At 42.2% G+C, this 19,370-nt stretch overlaps 2 protein-coding genes across 3 annotated transcripts in view; one reads left to right on the forward strand and one right to left on the reverse strand.

Moving 5' to 3' along the window:
- The first annotated feature begins 10,358 nt into the window (after nt 1–10,358).
- ptrh2 (peptidyl-tRNA hydrolase 2) lies at nt 10,359–13,490 on the forward strand. Of its 2 annotated transcripts, XM_089017795.1 has the most exons (3): nt 10,391–10,440; nt 11,077–11,126; nt 12,295–13,490. In XM_089017795.1, exon 3 carries the CDS (start codon nt 12,302–12,304, stop codon nt 12,836–12,838), a length of 537 nt encoding a protein of 178 aa, XP_088873921.1. In that variant the 5' UTR covers nt 10,391–10,440; nt 11,077–11,126; nt 12,295–12,301; the 3' UTR covers nt 12,839–13,490. The 2 variants fall into 2 exon arrangements, with proteins under 2 accessions (XP_088873919.1, XP_088873921.1); XM_089017793.1 differs by lacking the exon at nt 11,077–11,126 and having other exon boundaries at nt 10,359–10,440.
- Nucleotides 13,491–13,903: 413 nt separating this feature from the next.
- cltca (clathrin, heavy chain a (Hc)) overlaps nt 13,904–19,370 on the reverse strand; it is a 28,100-nt gene continuing 22,633 nt past the window's right edge. Inside the window, exons 27-30 of the mRNA XM_089017792.1 lie at nt 19,155–19,325; nt 18,847–19,068; nt 15,277–15,352; nt 13,904–15,015 (exon numbers count right to left, since the gene is read on the reverse strand). Coding sequence (XP_088873918.1) covers nt 14,882–15,015; nt 15,277–15,352; nt 18,847–19,068; nt 19,155–19,325 — 603 coding nt within the window. The 3' untranslated portion in view covers nt 13,904–14,881. The remainder of the gene's footprint in view (nt 15,016–15,276; nt 15,353–18,846; nt 19,069–19,154; nt 19,326–19,370) is intronic.

The raw sequence follows: 19,370 nt of genomic DNA on the forward strand, positions 1-19,370 counted from the left end.
AACAGCTGTTGAAAATATTCTGTAAAAACTAAACTTAAAGAAAAGCACTAGCAATGAGTTCTTTTAACAAGTTCACCTCGTCTGGAACAACACGTGTCTGTCCATGTTTTCTGGGACTGCTCACAACAGGTCGCTCGGGAGTGGACAGCAAGGTAGGGAGTCTTGACAATGATGTGAAGTCGCTCACCATCTGGTGGACGTGTCAGTCATGTATACATTCAGAGTCCGATCCAGATATGGATCGCCTGCACGTTTTTCCATCTGGCGGGCTTCAGAAGCAGACCGCTGGTGTCTCATGTACCTTTTGCTTAGTTTTAAAAGCAGCGTAGAGGGCAGGGCTTTTGCTTTTATAAAGTCCTTTGAGGAGCTGCTATTTTATGTTTACACTGATCATTTTAAGGTTGTCTTGACCATTTCGAGATGTCCTTGGAAAAACCACTCATACTGCCCATTATTCCCACTTGCAAAGAATAAATGGAAGCAGGTACAGTATCACAGAGAAAAGGGATTGGCAAGTTAAATAATGGAAGGGGGCACAACAAGACCACACGTTGCCAAATACATGATAAAACGTCGTTTTATGTATAGAGAAGATATTTGCATGTCATATTTAAGAAATGGTCGATGACCCAAAAAGCGGAAAGGAGTTGAGTGGAATTTTAATTACATTCATGTCCTACCGGTTCGGAGCCAAAAGGTAACGACCAGTCACGGCTTCCGGGGTTCAGGCGCGGGGGTGCTGTGAGGTCACTTGCAGTCAAAAACAAGGACCAAGATACATAAAACGAGTGAATTCTACAAACGCAACGTTAGAATGTTTTGATGAATTGGTGCACACATATTAAGACAATCTTTGACTAGACTTTCTCTCTGAAAGTGTCAGGTTGACATGACAATAATGTGAACAACGCTTTTGTGTCGGGCAACAGAGAGGAACTGAAGGCCGTGCAGATCCGTTGCCACACCCTCAGCCGCCACTCTACCTCCTAGTTCCTGCCTGTGTCATGAGCGAGTTGACAGCTGGGCGGGGCCTCCGCTCCCGACGTCCGCCAGCTGCTGTCAATTCCCTCATCACTGACTGTTGGACATTTAAACCGGACGCTGGCACTTACTCAGCGTTGGAAGAAACTACGCCTAGCGCCTTGCCTGTACTTCGAACGTGTTTTCAGTACCTGAGTTGCTTCGCCCGAGGAATTTATTAGCTATGATCGTGTCGGTTTGTACGCCCTGTATCGTATGCTGTTTTGCACCCTTGTGTGCCCTTTTATTTTTCTTCTCCCTAGTGAGGTTGGGCGGGTGGTCCCCGCTCACCCACTAGCCTTGCTGTTTGTCACTTTTTGTTCAACAAGTTGTTTCCGGGTCCGCGTTGTATCGGACCCGCGCTTTTTGTTAATAAATCATCTGCCAGCACCAACGCCTCTGTCACCTGCATAGCGATCCACCCCCAATTACTACGTTCCAACTCGTCAGCTTCCACTGTCGCCGGCGGACGTAACAGCCTGTCTGTCACAACTGCGCAGGTGAGGAACCAACTGAGGAGGATGGAAGTGAGGAAGGCAGCAGGTCCGGATGACATCAGTTCCTGTGTGTGTCATTGTCCAGCACTTGTTCAACCTGAGCCTGAAGCTGGGCAGAGTTCCACAGCTGTGGAAAACGTCATGCCTGGTCCCAGTGCCCAAGATTGCCAACACAAAGGAGCTCAACAGCTACAGATCGGTGGCGCTGGAGAGACTCGTCCTCGCCCACCTGCGACCGCTGGCAAGCTCATCGCTGGACCCGCTACAGTTTGCCTACCAGCCCAGCATCGGTGTGGAGGATGCCATCATCTACCTCCTCCACTCGGCGTTACTGCACCTGGAGAATGCCGGGAGCACGGTGAGGATCACGTTCTTCGATTTCTCCATTGCCTTCAACACCATCCAGCCAAACCTACTGGGGGACAAGCTGTGGCATGCCGGAGTCGACCATCACCTCACATTCTGGATTACAGATTACCTCACAAACAGGCCACAGTACGTGAGGATAAAGAACTGTGTGAGTCGGACAGGCTTCTCTGCAGCACCAGAGCGCCGCAGGGGACAGTCCTGGCTCCATTCCTGTTCACCCTCTACACCTCGCACTACAACTACAACACCCCAACCTGCCACTTTCAGAAGTTCTCTGATGACTCAGCTATTGTCGGCCTCATTACAGAGGGAGACGATAGGGAGTACAGGGGACTGACAAAGGACTTCGTGGACTGGTGCCAGCAGAATCACCTCCAGATCAACGGTGGTGGACTTCTGCAGGAAACAATCCTCACCTGCACCATTGAACATCCAGGGTTCGGACATTAAGAGGGTGACCTCCTACAAGTACCTGGGTGTTACTCTGAACAATAAACTGGACTGGACTACAAACACGGATGCCCTAATCAAAAAGGGACAGAGTCGCCTCTTCCTACTCAGGAAACTGAGGTCTTTTGGAGTTCAGGGGTCACCTAAAGACTTTCTATGACTCTGTGGTGGCTTCAGCCATCCACTATGGAATTGTCTGCTGGTCAGGCAGCATCACCACCCGGGACAGGAAAAGACTGGAGCGCCTTGTCAAGAGGGTCAGTTCTGTCCTGCGCTGCTCCTTGGACTGTCTGGAGAAGGTGGGCAACAGACGGATGCTAGCTAAACTAATAGCTATGATGGACAGCCTCTCCCAAGCCCTCCTGCCCACCCTGACAGCACTGGGTAGCTCCTACAGCCAGAGACTATTACACCCGCGCTGCAAGAAGGAGAGGTACCGCCGCTCGCTCCTACCTGTCACGTTTTGCGAGGTGGCGATGGTGGGTGCGGATCCCAAAAAGCAGGCAGGAGGGAGCAGGAGGTTGTTTGACAAATTGTATTAAAATAAAGGTCAGCAGGAACAAAATGTAAAACATCAAAATGATCTGAACAGAAAAAAGTATCAAAAGAAAACCAAGAGTAAAAGTCCGCCAAGGTTAAACAAACACATGCACAGCATACAATGCATGCTATTGCAGACAAAGCATGCAACAAACAATGAATCGACACCGGATGGTCGTGCCGGCACTCCTTTTAAGTGTCACTGATTAAAATGACCAGCACCTGCGAGGCTGCAGGCGGGGCCGACAGCGCCCCCCGTTGGTCGCCAACCAGATCATGACAGTACCCCCCTTCAAGGGGCTGCTTGCAGAAGTCCCAACAGTCTCCCAAAAGGTCCACTCGCCAGGGAACAATGGTGGAGACGGCAACCGCTGCCTCTCCAGCATACGACGGGCGGTGGCCTGATGGGAACGGGACTCGGACTGGGGTGGACGAAGACGCGGCACGGATCGTCGTGGGCGTGAGTGCGATCCCTCTCGCACGTTCACGCGACGACGCATGGCTCAACGCGGACGTCGAACTGCCAGGCGCAGAGTGGCACCCCGGACGGCCGCATGGGACCAGGTCTCGGCCAGACGCCGACGTGGGTGTGAACTGCCCGGCACCGGGGAAACGAGACCAGTCCTGAGCCGCTACGGGATCCGATGGTTGGTCGGTTCATTCCGTCACATTTTGCGAGGTAGTGATGGCGGGTGCGGATCCCAAGAAGCAGGCAGGAGGGAGCAGGAGGTTGTTTGACAGATTGTATTAAAATAAAGGTCAGCAGGAACAAAATGTAAAACATCAAAATCATCTGAACAGAAAAAAATACAAAGTATCAAAAGAAGACCAAAAGTAAAAGTCCACCAAGGTTAAACAAACACATGCACAGCATACAATGCATGCGATTGCAGACAAAACATGCAACAAACATGCAGCAAACAATGAACCGACAGCGGATGGTCGTGCCGGGTGTCCTTTTAAGTGTCAGTAATTAAAACGACCAGCACCTGCGAGGCTGCTGCAGGGCTGACGTCGCTCCCCGTTGGTCGCCAATCTGATCGGGACGACCAGCACCTGTGCACGTGCAGGCGGGGCCGACAGCGCCACCCGTTGGTCGCCAACCAGATCACGACACTACCGACTGCTGTCAGGCTTTGCAATTCTCAATGATCACGTGAAAAAAAATTGGACACTTGTAAATATGGGTTGATGCAATATACCAATATGCATTTCTTGATAATACAGTTTTTTATGCAACGGTTTTGCGCTTTTACATTTGCACAGTATACAGTTGACATTTTTATTTTGTTATGCTTAGAATATCTTGTTTTCTATCCTTTCACCCCCTCCCACCTCATCCCCTTTCAATTGCTGCTGTGGACTGCAAATTTCCCCATTGTGGGACGAATAAAGGTTTTCTGATTCTGATTCTGAACACCGCCTAAGCACTACCACTTCCGTATTGAGTTGTTGGAAATCTGCAATTATTATTAGCAGGTGTAAAAATATAATTAATATCCGTGAAACACTGTTTCTACAATTGTATCGGAACCAGGACAATGTTTTAATGATTTCGTCACTCATTGTAATTGTAATTTTGTTTATTTTGTGTTATCACGAGTGGGCTATACACAAACATTGGAATCACATTTGTTCTTGCAAAGGCGTGTCTTTGGAGCATGCTCCTGGCATTTCAAACATGCCACCACTCGAACGGTTGACAAGAAGAAATAAGTTATTTATTTCACTCAAGTGGACTTGTGCACACCAAACACACGAATATCCAAATTTAGTTTCTGTGCTTCATCCTACGGAGCCCCTAAGGGGACCTCGGAGAAAAAAAAAAAAAACTTTGCGAGATCTCGCAAAACTTTGCGTTCCCTCGCAAAACTTTGCGTTCCCTCGCAATACTTTGCGTTCCCTCGCAATACTTTTGCGAGATCTCGCATTCTTTGCGAGATCTCGCATTCTTTGCGAGATCTTGCAAAGAATGCGAGATCTCGCAATCTTTTTTTAAAAAATACGCGTACATGTACTTCCGGTTCATCGTCAGTGTAACCGAAAACAACAAACATGGAGCCTTTTTCACCCTTTCGTTCCTTTAATCCAGTTTTACTTTAAAATTGGCTTGAAATACAAAGATATAAAATCCGTTCTTGAGATTAAACACGGCTTACTAATAAGTGAAAGACATTTGAAGCGAGTGGTGAACAAAAGTGGACTATTTCGCCGAAAAACGTTCGATGACTTGGGCGTCTTGGTTGACTTTATTCACAACCAGTTGCAGAATTCCGGACAACTACACGGTTACAGGTGGATGTACAGTAAGTGCAGAGAACATGGGCTTCTTGTCAGGAAAGAGGATGTTCGTCTGGTCCTGAAAGAGTTGGATCCGAGAGGAGTGTCTTTAAGGCAAGCAAGACGTCTGAGACGACGAAACTACTTCTCGAAAGGGCCGAATTTTATTTGGCATATGGATTCATATGACAAACTGAAACCGTTTGGAATTTGCATCAATGGGGCTATTGATGGCTTTTCAAGGAAAATAATGTGGCTCGATGCCTACACAACAAGTAGTGACCCGAAGTTAATTGGAGGTTACTACATTGAAGTTGTGCACCGTTTGGGAGGTTGTCCTCGAATCGTTCGAGCTGATTTGGGGACTGAAAATGGTCATGTTAAAGGCTTCCAGCGTTTCCTGGTGCCCATACCGCCAGGCAGCACCCTTGACAGTTACTTGGATGGAGCCAGCACCGCCAATCAAAGAATTGAATATTGGTGGGGGTTTCTTCGCAGCCAATGCATGGAATTCTGGTTATCACTCTTCAAAGACCTCAGAGACAATGGCTTCTTTGATGGTGGATTTCTGGACAAAAGCATCCTGCAATTTTGTTGCATGGGACTTATTCAGGTGAGTTCATATATTCTGTAGCTCCATTTATGAAATATGTATTTTTGTATTTGAGAGGGTGTTGATGGGACACAAAAGAAGGTAAATAATCGGATAGTGGAAAGAAGATAGTGGTCTGTGTGTGTGGGGACATAGGGTGAAGGTGAAATGATCAAGGAAAAGATGAAGGAAAAGTGGGGATGGGCAGAGTAGTAAACATGAGTGACGAGTTTAAGGTAGAAAGGAGGGAGCAGGGAGAGAAAAGCAGTCTAATTCTATAATTTCTTGCTCATAAGAGCTGCTATGACTGTGCAACTCTTCCTAAATCTGTCTGTATATCACACCAAATCCAGCAGGCATTTAAACAACTTCTTCCCTCAAGCAATTAACTCTCTAAAAAGTAACCCCAATAGAACTGTATAGTGCCTCCATTTTTTGATGAGACTAGTGCAGCTACAGGAGACAATTTCCTTGTGTGTACTACATACTTGGCAAAAAAAGATGATTCTGATTCTGATATTATTCTCAACAGGATGAGTTGGATGATACTGCCCGTGTTTGGAACAGCCATCTCATCAGGCCCTCAAAGAACATAAATGTCCCCAGTGGTCGGCCCAACGTGATGTATTCTTTACCTGAACTTTATGGCACAAGGGACTTCCTCTCCACAGTTGACAATGAACAAGTTCAACTATGCAAAAGCCAGTGTGTCTTCCGTTTAACTATGCCTTGTGATCCGAATGTATTTGTATTGTGTGCTTCCTTAATAGCCCAGTCTGGTCTGATGCCACCAAAAGAGCCGTATCAAGCTGTGAACTTGTACTTGCACCTCAGATAGGCCCCTACTGCAACTCTAAATTAGAAGCATGATGTTTTCAGGGGTCAGAGACATTAACCTTTGGTGAAAGCATTTTTGTTTCCGTATACCAGTCATACTGGAATTATATTACATTAAAATTTAAACATGAATTACTCAAAGCAATAACCATATATTTTTTGGTGTGTGTTTGGGTGAAACCATTTTATGGCTCCTCAACTGGTTCGAAGTAACATTTAATGAAGGCTGAATCCGACGACCATTGCCATTTCTTCAACCCTTTGTTCATCATTTCTTTTATCACTTCACTTTAAATGGATTATTGGGATACATTTGAGGACGAATAATATATAGCAATAACAATTTAAATCATTTTTTGTCTGCTGTTTTTGTTACTGTATAAGGAAAGCATATTTGATCAATATGAAATGTTCATTTGTCAAATCATTCTGGGTGTCAATAAATATACTGTCTTGGTTGCTGATTTTAACCACAGATACTTAACCAATGTGGATCTGAATAGTATTCCTGCACCCCAGTACACAATCACTTGCCTGTAAATGATAACATAATTGTCACTCTTCAATTTCGTCAGCAGGTGGTGTCTTGTGTTTAAAAAAAACATGAATTATTTGGAACAAATTTTATTAACATTGACAAATTGGTATGAACAGCAATCACAAACATATAAATGGAATACAATATCAAGTACAAAAAGAATTGCTTTTGTTTGAACAGTGCAAATATTTGCAACATTACATGACATATCAACTTCAAACCTTTAGGTCAAACTGAAAGTGGCACCATATCCGAAACCATTAGGAGAATAAGTGATATGGAAAATGGAATGAATGAATAATAACCATGAAATCAATTGTAGAGACAAATGGAAAATACAACTGTAGACTGCCCTACGCAAGGTTGACCATGACAGATGTTTTACATCTCAAAGTACAAATAATGAAATGCTCCTAAACTGATGTGTGTGTAGACATAAGAGAGTCAATCAATCAATTGCGCACTTTCTCCCACCATGTTGGTGACAGATGAATGAGCTTCACTGCATTCATCCAAATGAGATGTTGGAGTATTTTCTTTTGTGCCAATGTAAAATCTTAACAGTTTCAATTTGTTTTTTTCATAGAGTCTGCCAATTGTTTCATCTAAAGCAATGTGGTTTCTTTTGAAATCACAGACCTCAAAAGTAAAGTCTTCAACAGGTCCTTTGGTTGAGCTTCCACCTGGGAAAAATAGCCCTTTTCCCAGCTCCAAAATTTGAGCGACAGTTGCTGTTTTTTTCCAGGATGGCATACCTTGTTCCTCCACCTTTGCTTGTCCTCACTTGATGGTAATCGTTGCCATAAATCTTCCTTTGAGTCTTTTCTGCAGAAACATTGTTATGTCTTGCCATCCCATCAACATGGTTTTGGAGTACTCCCGAAGTCTCAGCCATTACACCTTTTTTCCTTGATCTTATTTTGCCTCTTAATTTTTGGAGGAGCAGTTCATTATCACCACTGGACATTTTCTGATGACAAAAGCAAAGGACAGCTATTCGATCACCATAAGAAGTGATATATTTGCCCATTTGCTCTTCGGTCATCATAGCAATTACTGCCATGTCAACCTGCAAAGATAAATTGTGAGAATAAATACTTGACATGTTTATTTAATTATCAATAACTTTTAATACATTTAACATATTCACATGAGTGATGGGACACTACAGTCATCATTATTTGTATTCAGTATTACACGAGAATAGTATATTAGGTAGCGGCAGCCCAATTACTAACTGTAATATCGATTTTAAATTGTGTTAATAACCTCATTATTAAAATAGAATTAACAGTACAGGTAGAGTAGATAGAAATGTTAGCTTCACTTTCACTTTATTGACCTACTACCAATACTACTTCGAAAAAAAATGTCCATGTTTCTCTTGTTTTGCTTATTACATCAGACTTTGTAGCTGTATGCCCACCTTGTCGCTTTTCATACGTGCAATGTCCACGTGAGGGACGTTTCTTGACTGCAAGAAGTGTTCCAAGTCTTCCTCCATGATGCGCCGAGTTGTTGCCTTCTCTCAATAAGCAGCGCGCGCGACCGTCTACCTGAGCCAAGCTGACCCGGAAGTACAGGAACGCACATTTTTTTAAAAAAGATTGCGAGATCTCGCAATCTTTGCGAGAGAATGCAAAGTATTGCGAGGGAACGCAAAGTATTGCGAGGGAACGCAAAGTTTTGCGAGGGAACGCAAACTTTTGCGAGGGAACGCAAAGTATTGCGAGGGAACGCAAAGTTTTGCGAGGGAACGCAAAGTTTTGCGAGATCTCGCAAAGTTTTTTTTTTTTTTCTTCGATGTCCCCTTAGGGGCTCCGTATCATCCAATGTTTCAACTCTTAATAACTGTCTGCGCATTGAAAACAGATCCATGTGAACGTGCGTGTGTGAGACATAGCGCTCCTCCAACTCTTGATTGCGCAACTGCTTTCGACCAAAACAACTCAGACCTGTTGAGTAACTCGAGAAAGAGAGAGACAGAGAGAGAGAGGTAGAGAGGGAGACAGAGGGAGAGAGGAAGAAGGAGGGAGAGAGAGAGAGAGAGAGAGAGAGAGAGAGAGAGAGAGAGAGAGAGAGAGAGAGAGAGAGAGAGAGAGAGAGAGAGAGAATCCAGGACACATAAACATAAAAAGTTTTAATGGGTGACTGAAAGTTTACATTGTTCAAAAAGATAAGTATGGGACACTTAAAGAATTATAAAAAAAAGACATAGCACAATAATTTAGTTGTGAGATAAATCAGTAGGTTTGAAATGTTATACAAACTATTACTGTGGCAAAATAGGCTCACTATGCATTTGGAGCAATGGCCTGCGTCTTAAGAGTTCAGGGTGTGGCGATGGTGGAGATATGGCACAAACAGACACACACACACCCAAAAAATTCATGTTTTCCATTGGGAGGGACATTGAAATGGTGCAGCATGCAAGAAAACATTAAACAAGACAAAATGTTCATATTTGGATGGCACAAACAACATTGCAGACAGTCTAATTAAAGCTCTATAAATAAGCAGATAAATTGCCCAGGAGTAGTTCTGTGACATCAGTTCTCGGTGGTTTTCACATAGACACACATTTCACAAAACGAAAAACCATGACACATCAATGGTAATTGGGTAGCAAGTCAACAGGAGTAAACATATGTCATTTAAAATGGTGCTGGAAAAAAATAAACAAAAATAAATAACAGAAGCAGACACTCGTAGTTTACTTGTAGAATTGGATGAACTTACCCATAGCACGCAATTAATCACAACAACTAGAAGTAATATGTAGTACAAAGACTTTGTGTAAAGCTGTTTTGAGTATTTATTATGGTGATAAGGTTGCTATTTGTGTGTGACGTGTTTCAAAAGGCTTGCCAACAAAACAGCGTTTTTGGAAATGGTAAGTAACTCGACAATACGCTAGATGGCAGACCAGACAAACGCACTTTGAAAATGACAATGAAAAAAAAATCCCATTCCGTAGGAAAGTAAGTTTTTTTATTCTTACTTGGTCCAGCTCCCTGGTTTCTATACCCCCGCTTACGTTTAGGACGCAAAAACCGAGCGAAAAAATTAGGATGTAACTAACAACTAGCCGTTTGTTAACTTTGCACGCCCAGGACGTAGTTCGAACAGGTACAGTGTACCGAATAATGATATGTCAACTGATTGGTTGTCTGTCTCCGATTATGAGAAAAGAGGATTGCCAATTCCAATTCGCCAGGTGGCGCAACCATACTTTTGTACAATTCAAAAAGTGAGGAAGAAGCAGCTTTTGCTCGGCACGTTGAGCAGCATTGAGTGAGCAACTTTTGAAACCCTTTGTGAGTAAATGATCATGAAAGCGCTTTTTGCATTATGCCAAACGCGCGAATCGAGCGTCACCGCCATTGTCATAAACACCGATGTGCGACTGACGAATTGTTGCTCGGCGCCAACGTTATCTTTCCAACTAGAGTCGTTCTGCACCTAAATTGACCCGTTGTAGGGACCTCACGTGAATGCGCATTGGCGGACGGTAAAAAAATAGAGAATAAATTTCGAATTCAAGAAGACTGAAAACAGCCAGATAGCGACTGCATGCGTGTTTTTTTCCCCGCTGAGCCATGAAAGCCACCACTTCGACTGATGCGTTCACCTGACCGGAATTCACACCGCACGAGCTCCTTCGTTGCTTTCAATTCCGTGTCCCCAAATACCGGAACCGATTAAAACGTCATAAAAGTCAGGACGATTACTATTTTTTGTCGCTGGCTGTGCCTCTAGGTCTAGGAGGAGATGCAACTCTTACACAAGGGGGGACAAAATACCTTGTAAAGGGCAAGGTAAAACTTACTTATGATGCCGAGTTATTTTTGGGAATACACATAACGTCCCGTTTCTGCCCAGTGCCACGCAGTAATTTAACTCAGTAAAATATCTAAACAATGATTTACTGACCCTGTAAAAATTGATCTCAGGAAATCATCGAAAACAGCTTTTCATCACCGTCTTTAATCGTCATCAGCAGGTATGTAATACAAAGCCAAGTTGAGTGTACATCCTTGTTTATCAGGACACACGACCGCAAAGCAATATACGTACCTGTATCAGAATTTTAGAAGATAATTACTTCTATAAATAAATACAGGATTATTTGCTTTTGATCAGTTTCAATGGGTGCAAATTATTTTCTATAAATAAATACAGGATTGTTGGCTTTTTCTATCAATGGATTGTTGGCTTTTTATCAGTTTCAACAGGTGCAAATGGTTATTTTACCAACTCTCGGCGGTGGGGGTGATTGAATTTTCATTTATTAGTCTCGCAATGGAGAAATTTACATATCACAGCAGCAAAGTTATGAAAGGAATGAAAGAAGTAGAAAAACAAAATACAGGAGCTGCTCTAAAGGCAGCCACTCTCACGGCGCCATCTTGAAGTCAAAGGAACAAAAAAAGCCCTAAATAACAAATATGACAACACAAAGATTATAACAACACCGACATAGTCCTTCATTCTTAAGCACATTCTGTACCGTCTTTGTTACATGAAGCAGTTTGAGATAAAAGATGAGAGGATCAAAGCTTCCTTTTCTCCAGTGGATCACATCATAGCGGAATGTGCATGTCTACTACAAGCTAAATGTTGAAAGGAAACACGAAGCTGGAGAATCCATTGATGAAAAGAGATTGATCCTACAGTTGTAGAAATCTTTTTTTTAAATAAACTATAATGAGTTTAAAATTCAAATCGGCATATTAATTGGATATGTAAACGGAGTTCTTTGGTCGTTTCAGATGAATTGCAAGCAGAATGTTTGATTATTGTCGTATTGTATTTAACTTGAAAAAAGAAAATGACCCCCCCCCCCCCCCCCCCAAAAAAAAAAAAAAAGTATGGCAGAATTCTTTGAAAGTCTTCTGCTGAAACATGTATGTCAATGTTTAAAGCTTTTTCTGACAGAAAACTACAGTAAAGTCCCGTTATATCGATAGTCCCGGTTATATCGATGCTATTTCTATGCACGCACGGAGAAAATTACATGCAAACAGGGTCGGATATATCGATAGTCCCGGTTATAGCGATATTTTTTCGGACACCCTTGAATATCGATATAACGAGACTTTACTGTAGTTGCCCACCCCCAAGACTACACTCTCCATTAATAAAGTGATGTTTCACTGTTTGTGTCCCAGGTTTAAGATGGACTTCCTCAAGAGTCCGTTGGACACGCTCAAAAGTCCAACTAGCTTGGGTGTCGCCGTAGGACTGGGCTGTGGCCTCCTTGTCGGTTGGCAGCTGCGCACCTTTTTGGGTCCATCTCCCCAAAATCTGATCAGCTCAATGGACTCTGGCTCAAGCGAAGGCATCGTGATGGGAGAAGGCGGGAATTTCAAGATGACCTTGGTGGTCCGCAGCGACCTCAAGATGGGTAAGGGAAAGGCGGCCAGTCAGTGCGCCCACGCGGCAGTGGCGGCCTACAAACAGGTGCAGCGCAGGAACCCTGAGCTCCTCAAAATGTGGGAGTACTGCGGCCAGCCCAAAGTTGTGGTGAAGGCCCCAGATGAGGACACTCTGGTTCAACTCCTGAATCTCGCTAAGGAAATGAGGCTGCCTGTCAGCTTGATCAAAGATGCAGGCAGGACACAAATTCCCGCCGGATCCTGCACGGTGCTCAGTATCGGTCCTGGTCCGTCTGAGCTTATTGACACAGTCAGTGGAGATTTGAAGCTTTACTAAAAGCTCCACATCAATGTCCTGTATAGAAATTGTCTACAACTTGTGAATGGGCATCCAAAGGAAATGCAATGATGTTGCCTGTCACAATCTATCAGTGGCACACATAGATGATCAAAGATGCATTTTTTTAGTCATCATTCAGGCTAATAAAGTGGAACTCTGCAATGTCCATGATGAATCTCACTGGATTGATATGAAATTTGACAAAAGCAACCAAGACATGCATATTATGTTGTTGAAACAGCCACAATGTAAAACAGTACCTTTGGTCAGCTCTTTGAATCCTGAGTCATTTTTACAGTATATAAAAGTACATTTGAAAAAGTGTTTTTTTTTGTCATTTGAAGTTGTTTTTTAAGTGAGCTCCAGAAATTTGAATAACCAAATTTTGGATGCACGGGTTTGACCACGACAACAGATTAAGTACTGCATTCATGTTTGGATACATTTTTGTATTTTAGCATTTGACACATGCATCCTCTGGCAGGACTACTCATTTCACAGTAACTGAATTCCCCTAGACACCAGTCCATCACAGAACTGGTGAAACATTAACATACAGGTGAATTGTCTTTAATGAAATCAATATTTTTTTTTTTTTTTTGGGGGGGGGGGGGGGGTGTCAACACTCAGATAATCATTGTTAAACGATGCTCTCCACATCTCAAAGCACTATATTGACATGTTAGATCAACACACATGCACAGACACAAGGCATATTCAGTTAATGAGACACTTTTGTCATGGCGATAGCTTTTGAATGTGAAAAAAAAGAATCCACAGTGCTGACAAATTAAAGATACATTTTCTGACATTTATTGCAAAGTTATTTGATTCCCAACCAAACTGACATGAGATCAGTTGTGTCGTTGCAAATAAAATTCCCAAGTCAGTCTAAATGACCACAATTGTGTTTATGACACCGATGTTCTACCATAAGTGACATTTTTGGTGATGTGCTGCAAGATTTTCCAAACATAAAATGCGCCTCGCTCTATAAACATCGGCAAATAATAAGTCATGCTGTATATGGATATACACTCTAGGTAAAGATTGCCATTACACTTTTGTCAAACCAGAAGCCTTTATTTTTTGTGGAAAACAAAATGGCTGTTTCATTCATCATGTTCCTGATTATGCACAATCAAGTATTGCAAGTGTACAATTTCATTGTGGATAATTTAGGCAGGGTTATAAATTCAGAAAAGGAATTGATTTTCTGTATAGATGCAGACTTGTTGATATATATCTATATACTGTACTTCAAATTACAACTCCTGCGACAATTCTGCATCACAAGAGGACATTTATTTAGAGAATTTCTGCAGTGACCCAGACTAAAATGAGCAGATACGAGCTGCAGCATAGAGAGGATGCATTCTGAGTCTGCTTCCCTCCTGATTCGGAATGGTCCCACGTCACAAATGCATTTAAAGCACACCGGCATGTTGTATGGATGTGCAAAGTCCTGCATAGACTGCAAAAAGTCAAAACTTATGGGAAAATGCTCTTGTTTTGACAGGAGGCAGGCCCTGAAGACAGTTTTGATTTGGACAACGTAGTGTTTCCGGACTGCAGTGGTCACATGATCAAATGGAGCACAAGTGGATTTTGTGACAGAATATACAATATCAAATGCATTTTACAGTCAGTAAGCTGCTTTCAAACGCACCGAATAGAAAGAGGGTCTACATGAATTTCTTCTCACTTGTGAGTGCAACTCCAAAGCTTAACCGAGAAGAGAACTAGCTCTTCCCCCAGCGGGGCCCCTGCCTACCCGATCGTATATAAACCATTCAAATAAAATTAAGAAATTAATCTAGTCAATATGGAATGTGAGCAAATTAATCTTTAGTGATTAAATCTTTGAAAACAAAACAAAGTCCTTCATGAAAGTTGAAAGGGGGGCGGGGAGTAAAAAAGGAGGGGAGGGTGGGGATTCTTTGTATGATCCCTAATTTGCTTTGTGTTGATGGAGAGAGACAAAATCTGTCTGCTGAAGGACTGACTGGATTCAAGCGACAGTCAGCATGGGGGGGACATTTACATGCCATAGCCGAATCCCGGCGCAGCGGCTGGCTGACCATACCCGGCCGGCGCCTGGTAGCCGTAGCCATACGCTTGTTGGGGGGGCACGGGTACACTGGGGCCCGCTGTCAGCATCAGCTGGGGTGTGCCTGGAAAATAATCACGATAAGAACATGAGATGGAAACATAATATCAATAGGGTTGGATTTAATGTCTTGAGTCAAAGTCGACACTCTGCTAAAGTGTTTTTTCTTTAACTAGTGTATAATAGACAAGTCTAAGATTTGTAATTTCAATGCGTATGCCTGGCATGTGCACGATATGTCCAAGGGCTCTTACGATGGATGTATAACACAGTAAGGAAAATGCTGAGATTTATCCAAATGAGTCCTGATGATTAAGACATTTACCATAGACAATGGGCTGTGTCTCTGTTGCTTGTTCCTCTTCTTTCCTTAGTGATTCTGAGGTTTCAAGCTTGTCCAGCTGTCAACATAAAGACAACAACAACAAAAAAGGCTTAGTGAAGCATACAAATGACAAATGTCGCCATTGTGGGACTATTAAAGGCTTTCTGATTCTGAAATTAAAAAAATGCTCTAGTTGAGAGCAAAACATCCAAAAATTGTTTTCCCCGAAAAAAAAAACATTTACTCAAACCTGGCCAAAAAGCAGTGACGCGCAGTCAGGGGAGGCAAGTGAGGCACAGCCTCACCTAACATCATGGAAATATCAAATGAAAAAAACTAATTAAACAGTTATATTTTTTTAGTGATTTGTACTGTTATTTTATATTTAACTTTACCATTTTTGGATTTTTTTTCAAAATCGCTGAATTTTCACATTTACTGTTCAAATACTAAGTAGAGACTAGCGGTGAGGCAGCAGCCGGCTGAGCCTCACCATGGATTGCGCAATGACTATGCTAACTGTTCTGGCTTGCTCTGCAGTGAGACTGCATTGCTGTCCCTCTGCATATCGCTATGAAAGTATGAAAAACACTTTTAGTATATGAACAAAATTTCTACAGTCACTGTACATTATAAACACTGTACTACAGTTTTTATTTTTTATCAAAACTGTGTGCATAGGTGAGGCACACAGTTCTGCCTCATGACGGGGGCGCTGGTGATTACAGAGATTCTCTTGCGACTCCTCGGCTGCAGAATAATAGAATTAGGAACAGCAAGCTACAGTAAACAGTTAGCAAGTTAAGTGCAACCATCCAGTCATTTGTTCGTGTTCCTGGGCCTTATTTTCAGAATGGAGGATTACATCTCTAAATTGAAAGAATTTACTAAACTGGACTTTCAATCGAAGCAGGAGATAATAATTAAAGGAAGACCAACACTGGACTGTATAGTTCACAAACGGTGAGGGATGGATGTAAATCTCCTGGACAGCTTCTCAGCTTTTTGGCCCAGAAGGATCTCATTGAAACTATTCCTGAGGCGACAAAGTTGCTCCGTGCTCACTGTTCCAGCTACTACAGCATCAGTGGAGCGGTCATTCTCAGCACTGAAAAGACTGAAAACATACAGTCTGAACAGGACTGATCAAGGACGGCTATCTTCACTGGCAGTGATTTCCATTGAGACAGAGAGACTTAAAACTGAAGAAAGATAGGAAGGCTTCTACAAAGACGTTATCGATGCCATGGACTTCATTTATAAGTAAAGGTAACACGATAACTTTTTATTCTTTTTTCTATGCTACAGTTTGTATATACGTATAAAGAATGCTGACATGACATTTTAAGCAAAAGACGTTAACTGTTGCCAATCTTGAATTGAACTGTTGCCAATTTTGAATAAGCTACCCTGTACCCTACCACCAGCCATGACCTCAGCGCACGTCACTGCCAAAAAGCATATTTCTCCACCATAAAAATTGAATTGCTCTTAGTGGTGAACATTTCAGATAAAAATATTAAAGCCGTAGCGTTTGTTTTTCTACTTCTTTCTTTCATAACTTTGCTGCTGTGAAATGTAAATGTCTCCACTGCAAGACAAATTAAGGCTAATCCAATCCAATCCAATCCAACACATTCGCCCTCCAGTTTGTTTCAACAACAGGCACTTTCCCATGCTATGTGTCACTGAGGTGGAGAACAGGTGAGATGGTGTTTCTCTAGACAAATTGAGATTGTATGTCAAAAACAAACCAAAATAATAAGAAAAAAACAACAACTAAAGGGAAGATGCTCATGCCTATCAACCATCAAAATAACTTTTGAAGAGCCACAGCTTGCTTTCATGCCCTTCACAGCCATTACAGTAGGTTGTTGGCTTGTCATGCAACTTAACAGGTTCTCTATACGGGGGCCAACAACAAATGGAGGGAACTAATAATATAGCTAATGCAAGAATGATGCAGAATCCTACATCTGGCAATTAGGAGCACGTAAATTATCCCATTCACATTTTAGTCAATTTCGATCATGCCCTTTAAAGACATAGGTGCCAACGATGCGTAAGCGTTGAAAAACCCGGCAGAAACTGGATAAACTGCTGAGATCAACAGGTAGGGTGGGGGGGAAACTCTCCTATTAGTGGCACCCTGCAGAAATTTAGCCTTTATGGAAGAGTTGCAAGAAAAAAGGCATTTCCCAAAATAACTCAGGCCCGTTTTAAGTCACTTCAGGGTAACAACAAAATTGTGGAAGAAGATCCTCTGGTTAGACGAGACCAAACTAACTTTTTGGGCTAAATGCAAATTGTGATGCATAAAAGTCACTGCACATCTTAAAATGATGCTCTAGATGACACCCACAAGCTAATGGAGAGTTGCAATGGCTGCACTGGTGAACATTTTATTGTACAAACTGGCACCATGCATAGTATCAAGGCAGCAGTTGTCATAAGTATTTTAAATGCTAAAAATCAAACAGCATTGAAAGTTCACCTGCTCTTGGATTGCATCAACCTGTAAGACAAGACGTTCGGCATACAATAGTTTAATATTTCCCGAACATGACTTGTATAGACTTCATTATTCCTGATTATTCATTATAGACTTATTGTGACTGTACATAAATAAATTTGGATTGGGCATGTAAATACCAAGCACATTAGAGTCATTGTGCTGGAAGGAGAAACAACAAATCTTGGTGAGCGTCATAAGGACCAAGGCCGTTACACTTTTTCTTTTAAAGCTATCATAAAAGTGTCCAGGCGATGATGCCAATACATAAATCATATACCATAGGAACACATCCAGCATAACCTATTAATTAAATATTGCCGAACTATTTTAATTCTGTTATTCTTGTCGATAAATGTATGCTCAGTGGACCGTATTGCTCTGCAAAAGTGTCTGAATTTACAGTACAGTAGTTTTATTGTTAAATGTCCAGCGGGAACTCCATTTACAATAGCTGTTGATTCCTGTAGTCATGACATAATGAGTATTCGTACCCAAGATGAAATGTGCAATAGGTGATCATACATCTACCTTGACGTGGCAGTGAAATTATAATAAAAGTACCGTATTTTCTGGATGATAAGGTGCACCGGATTATAAGGTGCACCTTCAATGAATGACATTTTTTTACTTTTCCATATATAACACACCATATTATAAAGCGCATCTTCAATAATTGACATTTTTTTTCCCATATATAAGGTGCATGGTCAGCTTTTCAAAAAAAAAGGAGGCTTCTGAGGAGCACCTTACAGCGCTGAAAATACAGTATTTTACGAAGGATAGGAACAAATGGCCGTTATCTTATGAAACACGCCAAAAGAAATTAAAAAACACAAATGTCAACGATTGTCATTTCAGACTTTATGGTGGTGAAAGGTCATTCAACTGACATGCATATGGGAATGCAAATTTCCCCATTGTGGGATTATTGAAGGCTTTCAGATTCTGAAAAAAACAACAACTTCAAAGACATCTTTCCACCATACTTAAAAAATAAAATAAGCGAATGTTTGGCATGAGCTGCACTGATATAAAAGCTAACCGGAATGACTTACCTTAGTGAGGTGCTCTCTCATGACCTGAATGAAGTATGGCATAGAAAAGTCCATGATGTTGTGCCTCCAGGAGGTCTCCAACACTACGTCAGGCCGCAGGAGGTCATAGCACGAGAACAAGCACGCGGCAAAACATTCCTTCTTGTTCTGCTGCAGGAACCAGGAGAGCAATTCCTCGGCCAGCTCAGTGTCCTTCGACTCTGCCGCATATTGCATGGCATCCTGCAAGGAACACAGAGCGGGTTCGGAAAAGCCAATCTCACCCCACCCCCCTTCAAAAATAAATGAATAAATAAAAAAGAAGGTACTTTGTATAGCTTGTCCTTCTTACAGAGTTCCACACTCTGTTTCCAGCGGTTGTTACCCTTGAAAAGATATGCGGCAATTCTTCTGAATTCAATTAGCTCGTGCTTCTCTAAGCGCTGTGCAAGTGAAATGTTGTCAAAGTTGTCGTAGGCATCTATTGATGTCCTCAAGGCCTGCGAGAGATTATAAAAAAAAAAAATCAATTGCAATAACATTCA

This window comes from Hippocampus bargibanti, linkage group LG16 (genome assembly GCF_051943395.1).
Source record: "Hippocampus bargibanti isolate YZ-2025 linkage group LG16, ASM5194339v1, whole genome shotgun sequence".
Lineage (NCBI taxonomy): Eukaryota > Metazoa > Chordata > Actinopteri > Syngnathiformes > Syngnathidae > Hippocampus > Hippocampus bargibanti.

Excerpts from the sequence above, each read along its gene's own strand:
- ptrh2 (XM_089017793.1), top strand. The coding sequence starts at position 12,302 with ATGGACTTCCTCAAGAGTCCGTTGGACACGCTCAAAAGTCCAACTAGC.